Source organism: Chrysoperla carnea, chromosome 4 (genome assembly GCF_905475395.1).
Source record: "Chrysoperla carnea chromosome 4, inChrCarn1.1, whole genome shotgun sequence".
Classification (NCBI taxonomy): domain Eukaryota; kingdom Metazoa; phylum Arthropoda; class Insecta; order Neuroptera; family Chrysopidae; genus Chrysoperla; species Chrysoperla carnea.
Genome location: NC_058340.1, coordinates 31,237,592 through 31,257,661, shown reverse-complemented (window position 1 = coordinate 31,257,661; position 20,070 = coordinate 31,237,592). Strand labels below are relative to the sequence as shown.

Here is a 20,070-nt window from a genome sequence, read left to right as displayed (position 1 = left end):
AATCATGGCTTTAGAAACATTTCACACGACACTTTGTAAACTTTTTTGAGGGTAAAGAGGATAAAAATACACAAAAGTAACCTTGGTGGAGAAGTGAACCTTCTGCATCCATGTAACTCTCATAGTTGCGACCCATATGTTCTTAATTATTTTGAATATTAGGCCAAGTAAATAATGTTTTGACTTTAATAAAAAGTAATTTGTTTGAATAAATTGTTGACTTGAACATGATAAATCAAATCAGTATACCTAACTATTTATTAACACATCCAGTACCAAAACGATATATTATACAGATAATATAAAATGATTTTATTTACTTTTTCATTAATAAAGATTTTTGTATAATGTTCCGCAATCAATATGATAATTATTGTGTTTTATATTTAAATTTTAAATGAATGGAATCAGTTTAATTTATCAATTGTAGTAAAAATGGTGTTACAATATTTTTGATTTAATACCCTGTCAAATGCAAATCAACCTTGAATATTATTCATTTTAATAAGACTTTATGAAAATATAACGAATTAATTTAAGAAATGCTCGTTTTTTTTGTATTATTCATCATACAATTTATTTATAGAGTTCAAAATTTTTTATCAAATACGAGACCAATCACTTCGATTTAAAAAAAAAACTTTTAACAAAAAGAAAACCGACTTCAAAAGAGAAACTATACTTTTTAGTGCATATTAATTTATTTTGGAAAAGTTTTTCTTTTGAAGTCGGCTTTCTTTTTGTTAAAAGTTTTTTTTTATTTTGTGATTTTTAGTGAATCTGAAGTATACTAACCAATTTGTCACTAAAAAAAGAATCATCGAAATCGGTTGGCGTGATATTGAGTTATTTATTCTCTTGTCGTGCATACTTAATGCAAATTGAAGACTTTTATGGTTTTCTCATGGATGCCCTTGTCAGAACTGAACCAAAATGAAATAGGACCACACGGAAAGCATCAGCTTTCAAACAGATAAAGTATCATCAAAATCGGTTCACCCAGTCGAAAGTTCTGGGGTAACACACACATACAAAAAAAAATATAGTCGAATTGATAACCTCCTTCTTTTTGTGTGAAGTCGGTTAAAAGTAGAAATTACTGTAACTGAAGAAAACTTGTGACAGATGTGAATGTCTAAGTTAAATTACCGAATCATTTTTATTCATTTTTGATATTATTTGAAAGGACGAAAAATATTTCACTTTTTTTTAACTTGCAATTAAGTTTAGTAAGTTCCAGATAAATGTAAATGAAACTCCTATTTTGTTCTTGGGACCTTGATAGCGATTTCCACCTATTTTATTATATTGTCGATAAACAAAGATATACTTTACATTCTTGGAAACTGTTTTTTGAACTGAATCAAGTGACTTTTCACTATAAACAGAAAGATGGTTCCTCTTGAGATGAGATGTCTCAATGTCGGTGCCAAAAGATGATATTTTGTACTTAACCGAATACAAGTGTATGGCAAAACCAAAATAATGAGTTCGTGTTGGAGTAAAAATGAAATTATCGTTGTTTAAACTGTGTCAAATATAATTTTTGACAAACGAATTTATAGAGGCTTTCTTTTTTATGAATTTCTTTATTTATATGGTCTTTTTTACATGATTATTGTTTCAACTTTTATTAAATTATGAGATTTTATCAACCCTGTTCAAAAAATTATGATAATAACAATGAAAGTTTTGATAAATATTGTAACACATACAAAATTTACATTTTAATTTATTCAACTTGAAAAAGTAATTAAAAACAGTTATATCGTTATGCAAATTATAATATGAGGTTAAATAAAAAGGTTTACATTTAAACACCTACGCAAATAATTACATGAATGAAATAAATTAAAAAAAAAAAAAGGATGTCATCACAATTATTCCATTCAAAAATACCGATATCTAGCTTTTAACAAGATATTTAGAATTCTGAACATTCCTGCTATCTATAAATATACAAGAGCGGGAATCGAAGCCACACCCTCTTGGAAATCGAGCAATCACGCAGTCAACGAGCCATCATATTTTAGATGACTTTTTCAGTTTGTTTTTGTCTATAACTACAGGTGATTTTACAAAAATGTTCACATCCATATATTTCGAAAATGGAAGAAGAAAAAACAATTGCACGTATAAAAAAAGATTTTAATAGGGAATATTTTTATTCCCTCTAAAAAGGAGTCTGTTTTCGGGTTCCTTGAGTTTTTATGCTGTTTCCGAAATATAAGCGAAAGAACTTTATAGAAAACCAAACTCTCAAGTTAGCAAACTCGTTTTTCTAAACCATAAATTCAAACGGCAGTGACGTCAACACATCAGTCTCACAACGCCTCACAACGCCAGTCTTATAACGTGATTTTCCTTAGAAACAAGTTGAAAAATGTTAATTTTTACGCGATTCCGATTGGTTTACTTCTTAAACAGATGTAAATACGTCACTAACAGTAACTTAAGTCGCTTTTCTTTTTATTATGGTTTATATATGAACTTGTGGCAAAAGAAAAATTAATGCGACTAATTAACTATTTAAATGTTTTAACAGGAATTCTAAACTAAGATATCGATGTTCTTGACAGAACAATTATGATGATTCCCAAAAATCCACAAACTAAAACCTTGTGTTGCTTTACCTTATTAAAAAAAAAAAAAAAAAAAAATAGGGAAAAATATGAGCCTGTACAATAAAATGTACAATAAATGAATAGGCAATGAATATATCCTTATGCCGATATCCAACAGGATACAAGAACCAATCATCATTTCAAAGTGCATACATATGGATCACCAACATTCTGCGATCATTGCGGTTCATTATTATATGGCATCATTCATCAGGGCATGAAATGCTCAGGTATTGTAAACACTTTACCTGCTGTGTCTCTATCAAAAGCAAAACGTTTTAATCCCTTAAAATAACATTTAGAGCAGATACCATATGGGTACACTATGCAAATGGATTAAATGTTTCTTTTGGATCGTTTAGAACAATCATCGAATTATACGAAAATACATTCCATTTTTAGGGCATTGCACCCTCTTTAAGTCTGATCCACTTCGCATAATCTCTGGTATAAAAAAAACAAGTGCTAAACAAGGGATTTTTCATTTGACCGTTGTGAGGGATACCTATTACACTCAAAAAAAAAACTTTACTAAATTAAAAAAATAAACTTGCTCAGTCTACATGAAAAAAATTCAAAGCACATTTTGAATGAGGTTAATACAGATTTTCATATACTTCAGTGATGTCTCTACATGAACCAAGCGAAATAATTTAATTTGAAACATTTTGCGTGTGCACCCATATGTTCTGGACTAAATAAAAATAATGTACAAAAACTTTTTCTAGTGTGGATTGATATTTTTTTTAAATGCTATGAAAAAACATTTTTGTTGACTTTTGATTTTTTTGAGTGATCTGGAATTGAACACTGATTGTTTTGGCCAATACAAATTTAGCCTATCGCTATAATCACTCCTACAACAAATTAATTAATTTGCTACGCCCTTTTTTTAATACTACGCACTCCGAAATAATATAAATAATACCTATATATAATAAAACCGCAATTCGAAATATTCTACAAAAATTTTTTAGATCATTCATATTTTATAAAAAGGATTTCAGCTAATATATAGCCATCATCAGTTCATGGGTTACTTTAAATATAAAATAATTTTTGTAGAATATTTTTCTCATATTATTTTTTTTTTTTATAATTTTTATTTTTAGCTATATTTTGATTGGCTTCTTATTTTAATATAATTGTGCTGTATATTTGTTTTTTAATTATTGCTGGCTATTAATTGTATTTATTTATTTTAAATTATTTTAGATTTATTTTTGTTGTATATTTTAATTATTTATTATTATATTTATTGTTGTTGCGTATTTTTGTACAAAAGTATTAATTTTTATTCATAATTTAAATATGCAAATTGAGAAGATTCGTATATTTTTTTACTTTTGGAAAAAGTTAGAAAAGATAAATATTATTTTGAAATTTTTAACCTACTAAAGGTTTTCTGGCTAGTTTAAAATTTTGTTTAATTTGTTTCCAATTTCTGAATTACTCAACGCATGAGTGATATCAAAAATATTTAAGACTAAAGATACACAAACGCAAAAATTCACGAACGTAGAATTCAATTCAGACAAATTTTAATACCATGTAGGTATTGAAATCAGCATCCGTCATTTTTATCGCATGTGTCTTCCCGAGATTTAACATGAATGATATGATCTTAAGGGAAAAAAACGGACACTAATAGTCAAGGATAAAAAAATGACACCTTTTTAAAAACTACCTTCTAACATGAGCACAAAATGGAAGGCAGATGTTCAATAGGGCTAAACCACGCGGCTAACAAAATTTTCTCAATTGAAGTATACTGATATATTTGGCTGTTCATGTTCTTATAGCAAGTAAATACCTCTCGAGTCCAATGATTTCAATACTTAAATCAATAAAATAGTATTTGATTGCTAGCATATTTTTTTGCAACAGATACACTTTTTTGTGCTGTGCAGCAAAAAAGGATTCAATAATTCTCATAATAAAACTTTGCATTGCAAACTGAACATCGAATTTTTTCGTAATTACCATATATTTTTTTTGTATAAGGAGATAAAAATGAAAATAAAAAATATCAAATATCTAGCTTGAAAATCAAAACTGTTATTTTTCCTAGCTTTTCCAAACAACGTATCCGGAATAATATGATTAAAAATATAGGCAACTTCTCAATTTTTTATTTCACTAAATAATCATTGTTAGTTGATCTTTTATTATTTTTATTATTATTTTTTAAATTTTTAATATATTTTTCTAGACAAATCACATATTATATATGTGTTTTATTTAATTAATAATAATTATTTTTATTATTTATCATATTTTAATAATTTTATAAAATATATTTTTGCTGGTAGGAAAGCATTTTATATTTTTTTAATCTCATATTTATTAAATAATACACTTCAATGAATTGTGTTTTTTTACAACAACAAAAACTATTATTTGAAAAGTTTTTCAAATAATATTGTAAATGAAAAATCATCTATAAAAAAATTTAATTATATTTTATCTTTTAATTTTTTCTATGTTTTTGTTTTTTGTTTTTTTCGAATGGTGGAATTATGTTCGGTGGGTGATATGCGTGTTACATAAGTAATGCCATATACCGAGTATAACAGAATTTGATATACAAAGCATTACTTTCAGTTATTAGGAACTTAATTTGTCACGTTCAGATATAGGGATTAATACAATTTTTAATACGCTTCGAAATAAAAAATTAAGCTTTCAAGTTTGCTCAAACGTTTCATAATCGTTTTCGTTCTTTTATCATGAACTTTCTTCTGAAAGTAGTCTTACAAAACCGGTGTTTCTAATAGAGAACCAAAATTGAAAATAATAGATCTTCGATCTTGAATTCGAACAAAAAACCCTTTTACAATCATTTCTGCAAAACTAACATCTTTCTACTATAAAATATACCAAAAATAATCGTTAATATTCTAGTTTACGACCCTATCGAAGTAATTGACTAATTTATATCTAACACGAACTGTTTTCTAGAGAAAAAATATTTAGAATGGAAATTATATTGGAAAAAACATTTTACAACCTTAACTCAAAAAAAAAATAAAATTTGTAAGTCCCCACAAACACTGATGCAGAAAAATCGTCGCTAGACAAAACGCTTTAGATTAAATATATTTGAATTGATCTGTTTGACCTGATCCGTATGTTTTATTGAACATCGTTGAGTCTCTTTGTTAATCATTTTAAACATTATTCCTTTTTATTTTGAACATTTTTTCTTTAGATTCACACAGTGCGTAATTTAAACACACCAATTTTGAAACGTCCGGTATATTCAATTGAAAAATAAAATAATTAGTAATATATATTAATATTAATTAATTTTTTTTATATAATACTAATTTTGTTTAGAAGTATAATAACAAAAAAAAAAAAAACTAAAACTCGGTAATAGTTTTAAACTATTTTTATAATTTTGTTTATGAGTATAAAACTGATGTGTTTTTTTTTCATGTAGTTTTTATAAAATTAATAATGTTTATTTAATTAAAATGTAATTATTAAACAAATTATCCAAAAGCTTTTCCATATTATTATATTATATTATGATTTTATCAATCAACGTTTTTTATGATAGAATAATTTTATTAAAAATATAGTTTTTTTTTTATCATAATAAATTATATCTTATTCTGCTGTATCCTCAATCTTTTGATAGGCTAGGGCCAGGTGGTGTATTTGACAGTCATTTTAGAAGGGCTGTTGTGAAGGCCGAAAAGTATTTCCTCTTCGAAAGTTATTATCGCTCTGAACTCCTCTTCAAGGCAAGCTTAAATTTGATGAATAATTATTTAGTGAGGATAATATTAAAATAAAACAGTTGAATAAAAAAATCATAGGCAGTCATGGAGACTGCCAACGGAAGTGAAAACTTAAAACTTTGGAATAGCTGTGTTGTTTTGAATTTTTAAATGAATAGTATTTCAAATTTCTAACCAATCGGGAATGATTGTCAAGTACTCCGCCTGGCTCTAAGCTAAAGTAAAATATTTTACATGATATTCGGAATAACACTGTAATGAGATTATAGAACTGATTAAAATAATAGTCTGTCTCACATTTTATAAAGATAAGAAAAAAGATGTCGGACTTAACAAATAAACGAAGGCTTCGGTAGATTTGGAATACTACTTATGAGTATGCGATGAATTGAAAGGATAATTTTATTTGCGATAAATAATTGAAACTTTTGTTAAGAACGAAAAAAAGTGTTAGTTTTTTGTAAATAACTTGAAATGATATGTAAAAAATTTCCAGTCATGCAATTTTTTGAAAAGAAAACCGTCGGAAAACTCACTCCAAAATAGCAATTTTTTCGATTGGTAGCAAATCAGCTTGAAACATTCGTAAATAATAGATTCCATGAAGCAAAGTTCTTTATAGAGACAGCAGCAAGTATATTTAAACTTACGGCTCTATCGGGAGCAGAGCAGAAGAAAAGGTTAGTAAAGAGAAAATTGGTTTTGATCTCGAAAATGACAGTCGTTGTCTTTGTTTAGGAGTTATCCCTTGAAGACTGAAGACTCTTTATTCAATCTATACATACTTCAGTTACACCTCCCTCGTTAATCTAACTGGGATTCAGACTAAAGATTTTTTTCGATGTATATATTTCCGTCTTTAAAAAAATAGTATGTCGTTTAAATTATTAAATTTTATATTAGTATAAGTAAAACATTAAAACTATATTGTAAAGTTGAAAATAACACATAAATTTCATTTATCTCGCTTAGAATGACAAATGAAAATTATATAACACTCAGTTTTATACTCATAATTAATTTTATTGTTTTAAATCAATTAACTTAAAGATTTATTTAATCACTTTAATGATTCAGGAATAAAATGTGATTGTATTTCATTTAAAGTAAAAAATACTATAATTAAAGTGTAATTTTAAAGTTGTAAATTCGGATAAAATATTCTTTAGATAGAAATATGTACAATCTGTACAAATATGAAAATTCCTTTTCAGGTTTTATTTAACGCAGTCAGGTTTTTGTATTTATTTTAATAATTTGTTTAACTTTAATCTTTTTAGTGTCCCAGCGCTAAAGAAAAAACCCCCTGATTATACTATATTAAAACTCTTAAACTAATTTATTCTTCTTAATTAAATTTAAATAATATTTTTGTATTTCCCTTTTAATTTCCTTCATTTTGATACCCTACTCGATAAATTTTGTTATTTCTTTTTTTAATTAACGTATTACTATTTCCCTCCAAAAATCCGCCATTTTGTTTTGTTTTTTCAAAAACCTATCTATGAACACTTGGTCTTTTGAGACAAAAATAATGATACATACATATAAGATACACGCGAAAAACATAATCACTCCTTGGCGGTCCAGTAAAAAGTTGAATAAGTAGGATATATTTCGTGGAAAATAGGTGTCAAAAATTGAATTAATTTTGTTTTTCAGTTTAATATTATTGGATACTCTGTATTGAATTCGAAATTATTCTTATTATTACGAAACCTTAACGTGCGTGTGTTCTGATTCCCACTTATCAAAAAAACGAAAATTATAATTGAAATAGTCACGAATCTCTCTCTTAATTTCTAAAAATATTTTGCACGATATAAAAATTAAAACATGCGTTCTTTCCGCAGTTTCATTTACCTGCGTATGTTAAAAATTTTTTATACTGAATTTTATCAATTTCCTGTTTTTAAATTTCGATGACAATGAACTACTCAAAAACTAACAAGAGAATTATTATTAAACTTAATTTTAAAATGTATTTTAATAGTTAAAATCATTATTAAAATAAATTTATGTGGACGTGATGATTGAGACATTTAAATTATTTCATGTTTTGTTTATTTCTTTTATTTTTGAATTTATATTCGGAATTCTTTAAGTTCTTTTATTATTTGTAAAAATTTATACAGGCCGTCTCAAAAATCACTGAACCATTTTAAAATGCAACAACATTAGAGATTCATGATTTTTTTACAAAATTTTTTTTTTAAATTTACGTATAGAGTGCGCCCTAATGATCGCATTTACACATTAGAGTGGTATGATGCTTTAAATTCTTAGCAAACAAATCCTTAAAAGTTTTTTGACAATATGTTCATATTTAGGAGTGTTTTTAGCGTTTAGCTTTTCAAAAACAAATTGGAATTTTCATAAAAATTTACAAAAAATTATAAAATGTATCAAAATAACTTTTTTTTTATTGGTAAAAACCGAGGCTGTAACCCAACTGGCGCTACGGAGAATATTGAATTCTATTCAAGGAAAAGTGGGGTATTGATTAAAATTTGAAAGATAAAAAAATTTAAGAAAATATTCAAAATTGTTGCATTTTTAAATAATACAGTGATCATTTGGGCGTGATAAAATTTATCAGCTTAATAGACATTATATTTATAATTTTTCTAAATGGTTTTAAATATATTAGGTACTCAATTAATATTAGGTATACAAAAAATTATGCACCGCAAAAAACACAGCTTAAAACGCTTCGAACAAAATTTAATTAAACACTTTAATAGTAATTTACGATACTAGATGGCTAACAGCATTATGAACGTACGCCTACGAAATTTGCATAACGAGTACGTGGCACAAGTTGGACAATCGTAGGAGTACATTAATAATACGTTATCACACGTGCATCGTACAAAAATTTATCTACGCCTCTAAACAGAGAAAATAAATGATAATTATTATTTAATATTTGTCATGGCTTATTGTGGAAAGTAGAAAATTAAAAAAGTTACAGTAACTTGTTATTAGTTTACATTTTGACAGTAATTTGGAATGTTGTAATGAATTCATTACGATACAAGTGCTGTCATGAATTCACTACCACACTAGGGCGGCAATGAACTATTTTTCCCACGCATACTGAGGGAAAAAAGCACTTCTTACCCACGGGCGTAGATAAAAATATAATAAAATTACATAATATAAAGCACCGCTAGTTTTAACAGAAATTTATACAATTCTATAAATAAAATTCAAGATTCAATAACAACAATTTTTTTTTTTTGTAGTTAAAATTTTTTTGTGTTTTTTTATTTTTTTATTATTGGACGTAAAATCTTCGCACATATAATACACACCGGCATGATCATTGGTATTTTCTACTTTTTCTTTTATTGTATACCTACCAAATGTCTAAAAAATAAGGCCGTTTGCAATGGATGTATACAAATTAAATAATTAGCTTTCGTGTCTTATTTTTTTCTTTGAAGACTTTTGTTTATATTTGTGATATATTTATATAAATGTATTTGTTGTGAAATTTTCTTAAGTACGACCCCCTGTAAAAATTATAAAGTTTAATATTTTTAAAAAATATTTGTTTTAAATTTTCTAAAAAATTAAAAATAATAAAATAATTAATTTATACGTTTTATCCAAAAAGATTTATTGGAGTAGATACATTTTTATCTTTTTTCGAAATAGAAATTTTGCTTTGAAAGGACGGGAAATTTTGTACAAACCTTTATTTTGATTTAATACCTAACATTTATAAATAGTTACCTAGCACTGAAGTACTTGAAGCTGAAATCACCACCTTCTGCGCCCTCTATTTCAAAAACGGTTCAACATAAAAACAAAGTTACCGACAAAATTTGTGCAAAATTTTATCTTCTATATCTTTTATAATTAATGTGAATACGATTGAAGGCAAAAGAAACGAGACATTTTCAAAAAACTGATTTTCGAGACCCTTGAACTTGAATGCCTAAGAACGAGCACGCGTGACCATATGTTACTTTTGAGACAACATTTGTGCTATCAAAATAAAGGTTTGTAGAAAAATTCAGCTTATTCCGTTAGCTTCCGAGGTGAAACCCTCTAAACCCGAGTGTACTGTGATTTTTATGCGAAAAAATCTGAGTGAATTATGGACAAACAAATCATATTTGTTTGTTTAACTACTCCAATATAAATATTTGCAATGAGTAAATTAAAAGAATTAAAATTTTATTGTATAAATTAATTTTTTTTTACTGTATAATAAAAGTGTCTCCCCATTTTATTTATTTTTTATTTTAAACACTTTTTATATAATAGCACTATTTATTATACATATAATTGTTTTTTTCTTTTTAAATATAAAAATATTTTAATATTTTCTTGTTGAAATACTATATTTAAAATTAATTTTTTTCTAAAACTATAATACTTAATAAAAAAAAATGGAAAGCAAGTACTTATAATTAAAACTAGAAAAAAAAAACAAAGAAATTAAAAGCATATAACAAAAAGAAAATTGCTAAGTTATTCTCTTATTGTTAGGGGTAAAGAATTATTATAATGTAAGAGCCAGGCCAAAAAAATTTCGTTGAATTTACTAAAGCTGATCATTTGAGGAATGGTTTTAGTAGTTGTGTACACACACATGCTGCGATTCATCAAGGGAACGATAGAAAAGGGGTCAGATATATGCTATCGAAACGGTGCAGTTTTACGTGGCACTAAAATGAATTTACTAAAGTTGAAAATTGTTATATAGATTGTATATTGCATATAAATAACAGTGATGATTGTCAGTCAGTTAGGTGTTAGAACAAGGCTAGTCAGTCTGCCCTTATTTATGAACAATAAATACATCAGATTCATTTATGAATTCCGTGGTATTTAAATGAATTTAGCAAAACTGAAAATTGTTATACATCAAAATACAAGCTGTATAATAATTTTCAGCTTTGATCAATTAATTTAAATACCACGGAAATCATAAATGAATCTGATGTATTTATTGTTCATAAATAAGAGCTGACTGACCAGCCCTGTTTGAACACCTAACTGACTGACAATCATAACTGTTATTTATATGCAATATACAATTTATATAACAATTTTTAGCTTTGGTAAATTCATTTTAGTACTACGTAAAACTACACCGTTTCAATTGAATATATCTGACCCTTGTTCTATCGTTGCTTGGCTGACTGCAGTATGTGTGTGTACACAACTACTATAACCAATCCTCAAATTATCAGCTTTAGTAAATTCAACTAATTTTTTTTTTTGGTCTAGCTCTTAATCCATTATGGATAGAGAAGTTGTGGCGTTTATGGAATTTATCATTTCTGATAATGGCTAAGTAAAAAAAAAAAAAGATTCATAGAAATAGATCAAATACCATGTTTACGTGATTATTGTGTTTATTCGAATTGGTACTGGTTTTGAAAGTAGTCTAAGTTAATTTGATTGCAATTTGGCTATTAAATATATTTTGGAGACGCTTAAAATTTCGGTTTCAAGTAACTGCTTCGGGATTTTAAAACATATCATAAATAAAAGGACATCGACGTACATATACAGGATGATTTTAAAAAAAAATTCCAGCTATTATTTCAAAAACTGAGGAAATAGTAAAATACGGGTCTTTTTATTTTTGGGCCTTTTAGGTATGTGTCCTTTGACCCAGAAGTCAGGCGTTTGGAACAAAGTCAAAACTTGAAAACATTAATAATTATTAAAAAATTCAGCAAAAAATGAACTATGTATGTATTGAATGGGACGAATACTTAAATACGACTTGTTCGAGGTGGTAGACAAGCTCATCGGTACAGTATTTTTGTTGGGCAAAATATTTTATTGTTTAATAATTATTATTGTTATCAAGTGGTCATAGTGTCCGACAAATTTCCTGCCGCTTTTTTTTAAATCGCTATCTTAAATATGACGTTATCGTGCTTATTTGAAATTCGCCAAAAGGAAGACACTCACGAAGTTTCAAGTATGTATTAATCATGTTACAAAGCACCCTTTCTGTCCCAAAGGTCTAAATGGATATATCAAACAATTAAAGGCCTTATTTTGATAACTTCCATGAAATAACTAAATCATACTTTACTTAGGCATTAAAGAAATGAACAGAATTCACATTTTGCCAACAACTTACTACAACTAACTACAAATTTCATTTTTTCATACTTTTTTCATTAAATCATAAATGAAGAATTATTTTTCCTCAACATTTTTCGTTTGTTTTTAGTTTTTTTTAATTTTGATATTAATTTTTTTTACAACGGACAATATTAATCAACATAAATGCATAAATATTACACACGATATTCGTTTTTCGTTCTGTTTTTAATTTTGGTGTTCATTTAATTTTTTCTATTGGGTAAGTTTTCGTAATTAATATTGTCCAAAATTAAACTATACTTTAGATTAGACATACAATTTTACACACAATACAAAACAAACCACAATATCCGAAATTACCAAATTACATAACTCTTGCCACTTTTTAAAAATATACTTTAATTAGGCGGAGACTGCAAAACACAAATGGGAAACATGGACATATTTAACACCAACTTTCTGCGACCATTGTGGTTCCATGTTGCATGGTCTTGCCCATCAAGGACTGAAATGCACAGGTATTAAATTATTTGAACGAAATTCAGATCAGAATAAATATTTTTATAATTCTAATTTTTTCGAGTTTAGAAAATTTTTTATTTTTTAAATCGGTGACTTGGGGAAATTTAGGATTAATGATTTTTTTTTATATTTTAAATAATTTTTGTTTTTTTTTTAATTCAATTTTTTTAAATAAATCCCAAAATAAGGGAAGGCTAGCTTATGTTATTTTTAGATTTACGGTGTGGTCGAGTCTATTTTAAATATTATATTTATTTAGAAAAAAAAAGATAATCAATAAAAAAATACCTAAAAGTAAGGGAGTCTGACGTATCGATTTCTTCTTAAATAAAACACATGCAAAATTATCAGATTTAAGTAGAACTAAGAAGTTTAAAAAGAAACCATTTTTTCCGAATCATGTATTTTGAAATCATTTTCTCAGATTTTAAGATTTCATTGATATAGGTAAGTCTTTAGTATAGCCCAAGTTTAGTACCAATTACTATTGAGCCAAGAATATTCAATAAGAATGCTTTCCAAAAACGACTACCCTGCATTTTGCTGAGGTATTTGTCATTGATGAGATATTTGAATAGATAAGCCTTTTCATGATTATGGTAATGCTTAAGTAGCTTCAATTCATCTTCTAAGAGAACACCAAACTTCCGAGCTGCACCAACAGATTTATCGCTAAATGTCAATGTAAGCTTAGTATAAGTACTGGAACATGTATAAGGTTGCTAAGAATCACCAAACCGTTATAAACATAAGAACATTTCAAAAAATTTTACTGCTCAATTCACTAGATCACAATGAAAATGTTTAGAAAGACAAACTTATAGTACTACAAGAGAACTTATCATACTTCTGAGTCATATATAATTTGGGTATAATTGGGGATATTTTCCAAAAGGAATATATACTTTCTTGGCTTAAAATCTGCGAGCATCAAATCTTTTGACATTATCTTCTTGATGTAACTAAACAGCTCCAAATTGCTCAAGGTAGTTAGTTGGTCAGAACGGACTGCTTTATCTACAAAAAAAAAAATCTTACAAGCTTGACAATCACTTAATTTCAGCATTTATGAAAGAAATATTCGTTGTCCAATCTTTTTTTTTATTAACTGAACAAATTCTTGGCGTTATTTTCATTACTTCCTACTTTTCCTTTCATTGAAGGCATAAGTAAAAATACATGAAACGGTTGAAAAAGGGTCTAATAAATTACCAATTCATATAATTGCGTCTGTATTTTATTTAGCAAGATATCGATGGACACTAAAGTCCTGGACTATACCAATCTACACATTATGATATTTCATAATGATATTTATTAAAAAGTTCTTTTTGCATCGGTTAAGTACACGAACTGTGTATCGTTGCCTGTAGAACAGTTTTTAGTACCGATCGTGAAAATACTTCGAAATCGTTTCATTTTATTATTAATTAGAGTACTTATACAGCGATTATTATTATTTATGTAATAATATTGCCTAAACAATAATATTTTTTAAAATATAGGCAATATTATTACATTAATAATACAAACATTGTGTGAGAGATCAAATTAATAATATAATGCAACACTATAGAAGTTATAAATATTTCTGTTAGCAGCGCTGAACTCGGTTCTGCATGCAACGAATACTCCAGGATACGAAAAGAACATACACAAAATAAAAATCATTGCTTTCCATTAATCACAAAATAAAATATATAAAAAATAAAAAAAAGTATAAAAAACAATACCTATAAAATATTTTTGATTAAAAAACTTCTACAAAATAATCCTTATTTTTAATTAAAATAATGTTATTTATACCTTCAATTAACAACTAATTAATTAATTAATTGTCTTCTTGGTCTTGCATCATTTTCTTCTATAACGTTATATTTAATATTAATATTTTTTTTATTTAACCGTTTCTGTGTACATACTTTATTTTATTGCAAATTGCACTTTTGATACTTTTGAATGAATGATATTTTGATATAAATATCTCTATATATTTTTATCTTTCCTTTAAATATATTTTATTAGATTTACAAGTGTGCCAAAAGTTACTACCCATAGAAATGTATTGTTTTATATTAATAATTATCTGATTTCAAATAACAAGCAAAATGTTCTTAATGCCTTCAATGAGTAGTAACTTTCGGCTCATCCTGTATTTATATACAAAGTTATTTGATATAAGATCTAATCATTCTCGAAAAATCTTATTTATATATACTTTGAGATTTAAACATTATTTGAATTTTTAATAATTTGAACAAAATACAAATTTTTGTAGGCCACGATTAACCTTCGAGTAAAGTATGAAGCTTCGTAGCTTTATAACCATAACCACTTTTATTCATTTTAAGCTACTGTTTTTTCTTCTTGCATTTAAAGAAGTTTTTTCAGTGCAGTTTTTTTAAATAATCAATTTAATTTTGTTATACAGGGAGTTTTTGAAAAATTTTAGGATGTTACGCATGGTAAAATCGATCACAAAAGTGCATACAAATTTAATTTAACGTATATTTTTTCCAATTATAGAATTCAATTTTTAACAAAATGTTCTTTCTTAGAGCGATTTTAATAAAATTATTAATATTTCAATCCTTAAGTCATTAAAACCTCAAGGAGGTTTAAAAGATGTATTTTATGTTGTTGGAGCCGGAAACTGCTCCAATGATTTTCATAAAAATTATTATGTCGGGTTTTTTTGGATCGATAAATCGATCTAGCTTGGTTTAGTTTTTAGAAAATGTTTTAGAAACAAACTGAAAAATGTGACTCTTACTCCCATCTATTGGCGAGTATTGATACTATTTTTTTTTTTTAAATATGATTAACTAACTGCTTTACCAACACTGAAACATTAAAGATAGGTTTCAGTAGAAGGCGTTGTTACACGATTAGTATGCAGGGGGTTATTGTGAAAAAAATCGATCAAGCTAGGTTTCATTTTAAGAAGACGGCGTTTTTTCTCGGAAACTTTAATCTCAGAAATGGCCTCAATAATTTTCATGACATTTAGTATGCAGGGGATTTTGGGGGCGAAAAATCAATCTAGCTTAAAATAAATAACGAGGAAAGCTCGGTCATCCAGGTACTGTACCTTTAAAATTGAACATAAAAGGCCACCTTGATTACTTTTCAACATCTTTTTACCATAATAGTTGCAGCTTGTCTTATTAAAATGGCATAAAAATTACGTACAGAAGTTAATAAGAAGTATGTATACATATAAAATTATTAAGAATTCAAATATGATGTTATTATTCACACGACAAAGTATGTATAAAGAAGAAAAACATGTTCATTTTAAATAACAAATTCTATTTTATACAATTTTTATTTAAATTTTGAATGATTCACAATAATTTTAAATTTCAAAGTGCTTCTTTTATATATACACACTTTCTACACACACCCCGTTAGAATTATAGATCTACGACCAGTTGTACTATTTGAGAATCATTAGAGAACGGTTAGAAATAAGAAAGGATGTTGTCAAAATTGTGTCTAGCAACTTTTTTATCAACAAATTTTGCATTGCGGATGACCTCTTTTTCATAAACAAATTCCTAGTCCGAGAAAATGGACTCAAGAGTACTCCCATCATGTTCATTGGCGTTTACTTTGAAATATTACATGGAAATTTTTATTCTAAAATATGAGCGCTATTTATGTGAATATAAAATTTTGAAAGTGATTTATAATTCGTAAATGGGCTAGTTGTTTAACTTAAATTTATAAGCGATTCTAAAAATGGCCGAGAATTTGATATACATAGGTTATCTGGTCCTAAAATATGCAATAAGCGTGAAACCGTTTAACGGCTTTGTTTCAGTTTTGTATCTTTATCAAACGGTTTTAAGATCTGATTTGCATAGCAAATAAAAAATCGTTGAATCATTATTTTTTAATTAAGCGGGGTTCTGAAATATCGGAGTAAGCCAATAACATTTTTGAGGAATGACGTGAATGGATTCAAAATCATTCCGGTTCATTGTTCAAGCTAGAAAGCGGTCTTCTTAAATTAATGAAAATTAACAAATTATCAATGTAAAAATCTTTTTTTCCAACCCGTAAACTGAATAAAGATGTCCATCGTCTGAAATCTTGAAAATAGCAAATTATAGGTGTTGTCCCAGGAATAAGATTCTGGTTTGAATATCTTCCTCAATGAATAATCAGCATTTTCAAATTAGCCACGCAATGACACATTTCTCGTGTTTCTTGAAAGAGAAATACCAGTATATGAAAACTTAGACACATCTTAGACAACAGTCACTAAAATTTCCACTCGTTTTATCAAACAATTGTCAAATATTACACCCGGCTCTAGATCTATTACTACAATTTGTTATTTTAAAATGAACAAAAAAAAAAAAGGAAAAACTATTCTATACAACACTCCAGCATTAAGAAAAAGTTTTAATTTTTCTTAAAGAATAGTATACGAGAGAATGCTTCTTTTTTTCTTGGAAAAAAGAAAATATGAAACGTTTCTTTTTTTTTTCTTTTTCACTCCAGAGAATATTTAGAAAGCAACAACTTTTTTGAATAATAAAATATAAATAATAATGAACAAACAAACAAAATATTTAACACAACAAGTTTTCAAGATTTTCATTTTATTTTATAAAAGTCGTTATTAATCGTACGTAAGTGAAATATATAATAACTAAATAATTATTATGGTATAGAATCCTGTAATTAATTTGTTGCTATAAATATTTATTAAAAAAAAAATTTAATGAATTTCTTTTAAAATGTAAATTGAGGAAAAGTCATTTTATTGCTTAGAGCTTGTACAAATATTCATTTTTTTAATAAAATTAACAAATACTTAGTTCAAACTCTTTTCAAGAACTATTTCTCAAAGAGAATTCAAGAGAATTTCTCAAATTTATAGTAAATCGAGAGGTAATATCATATCAATAGTTTCATTAGTAAAGTATAATTGTTGGTTTAGTTTAGTGCATTTAATCAAAACTTTCTTAAAATTGGATATTGAGAAATTTTTAGGAATTTTAAAAACAAATAGTAAAATCTATCAGATTTTTGTGAAAAATTAATGAAAATAACAAAGAAATAAAAATTGAGGAATCTCTCAACAAAAATTACTTTTTCTTAATTTAATAAAAAAAATTCATTAAAAAAATAAACAGTAGATTTTCTTTAAGTAGCTATATTTTTATTATGAATGCGAAACCCAAGCCAATGCTCGCCCCTTTATATATATATATATATATTATATTTCTATCTCTTTTCTTGAATAAATGTATATACTTTATAATTCGCATATTTTTCTTAGAGCATTTTTTCTTGCAAAATAATAAGAAAATAATAATATTCTTATTTATTTATATATATTTTTGATACATTTTTTTTTTAAATATTTAAATACAAAATAATAAATTTAAAATATATAATAATAATTTTTCATTTTCTGGTTAAACGTATGGATTTGTTTTTACTTACGTTGATATTCGTGAATGGAATTTCTGGATTCAAAAATGAAATGCAGCATGTGATATGAATGTACATAAACGATGCGAGGAGAGTGTACCAAATTTATGTGGATGTGATCATACGGAACGGCGGGGGAGAATACAATTGGCGATTACGTGTATTGGAAATAAATTAACATGCGAAGGTAATTGTAATTTTTTTTACACGATTTTTATATAAAACGAAAAACCATAGGCACAAATAGCTTAAGTGATCAAATTTGAGTATTTGTCCCCAAATTTACACAGCGAACATAGCAATATTAGGATAAATAATAAAATATATTATATCAACCTAAATTTGAAAGAGAATGCCCGAAGTGAGCCTGAAACAAGCTTCGCCTCGTCCTTTATTCATCTCCTTTACTCATATTCACCATGGAAAACCAACTTTCTAACCTAGAGTCATACTAAATTTACTATGAATGTTCATGTGTAATTATTTATATATCTTTTGCAATTTTTTGTGCTAAAAATGCTTCCAGCTCACTTTTCAAGACATTATTCCGAATCTAACGATGTATCGCACGTATTTTTACGAGCATTAGCTCTATATTTCAATAATTTGATCTTGTCGACTACTAAGGAAGGACGGTTTCCCAACTATAAGTGTATTGAGAAACCGTCATTATTTTTACTTTATCTATCAGCTGTTATAACTTGGACCACTCTGTACAGGCCCAAACACAGCTTTAGAATTTTACAATCCAAAATACTGGAATATCTAAAAATAGAAACTATGAAAGTTGACAGATAATTTTAAGCTATAGATAGATACTTGAATGACAGAAGTTCACATAAACTCTCTAATCAACTTGAGGTTTATATCTATCAATATACCATGGATTCCTGAACAAAAACAATGGATATTATTCATTCCACAATGAATAAGTTCCCCAGCAATGTGCATTTTTTTTTCTAGTAAAGTATAGAATAGTATAGCTAATTTTAAAATCAGATATCGACAATAGTATTTTATAATATACCCTTGAAATAATATTTAACCTTCGCATTCGATATTATATTAATCGACCTAATTTCAAAACAAGGTTTCCCAGTTTTATTCATTGTGTAATATATACAGAATGTTCGATTTACATCAAGGCATATAAATATCTCGAGTATGACAGAGTACATGCGTTAAGTAATGCATCTACGTAAGAGGTATTATAGGTGTTATATGAAATTGCAAGAGTGACTTGTATCGTGGCTTATCGGTTATAGTTCATCTATTCAACTAAGAAACTCCCATTCTCCAAGCGTCTTACAACTATCTCAACGCATATCGAAGCTTCAACACGTGCATATAATACCTCTCACTTAGATGCATTGCTTAACGCATGTATTCGGTCATACTCGTGATATTTGTATATATGCCTAGATTCAAATCGAACATTATGTATATTTTACCTATATAAATGCTGTAACAATTGTTATACTATTTTATCATCGTATAAGTATAGCAGAAATAAAAAAATGTTAATCAAGTAGATATGAATATTACTGAGAACATTAAGGGCTCTACACGATAGAATACTTAACACTTTAACTGTAAAATACGATAGCATACTTAACACTTTAACTATCAGTATTCTTTAA

At 26.9% G+C, this 20,070-nt stretch overlaps 1 protein-coding gene across 2 annotated transcripts in view; it reads left to right on the top strand.

The window, feature by feature from the left end:
- Positions 1 to 20,070, top strand: part of LOC123299209 (protein kinase C, brain isozyme) — a 161,985-nt gene that overhangs the window by 123,713 nt on the left and 18,202 nt on the right. Inside the window, exons 4-5 of one of the 2 annotated variants that reach the window (XM_044881507.1) lie at positions 12,864 to 12,975; positions 18,489 to 18,617. In XM_044881507.1, the coding sequence (XP_044737442.1) occupies positions 12,864 to 12,975; positions 18,489 to 18,617 (241 nt within the window). Of the gene's footprint in view, positions 1 to 2,742; positions 2,855 to 12,863; positions 12,976 to 18,488; positions 18,618 to 20,070 lie in introns of both variants that reach the window. The other variant, XM_044881506.1, reaches the window with a different exon arrangement.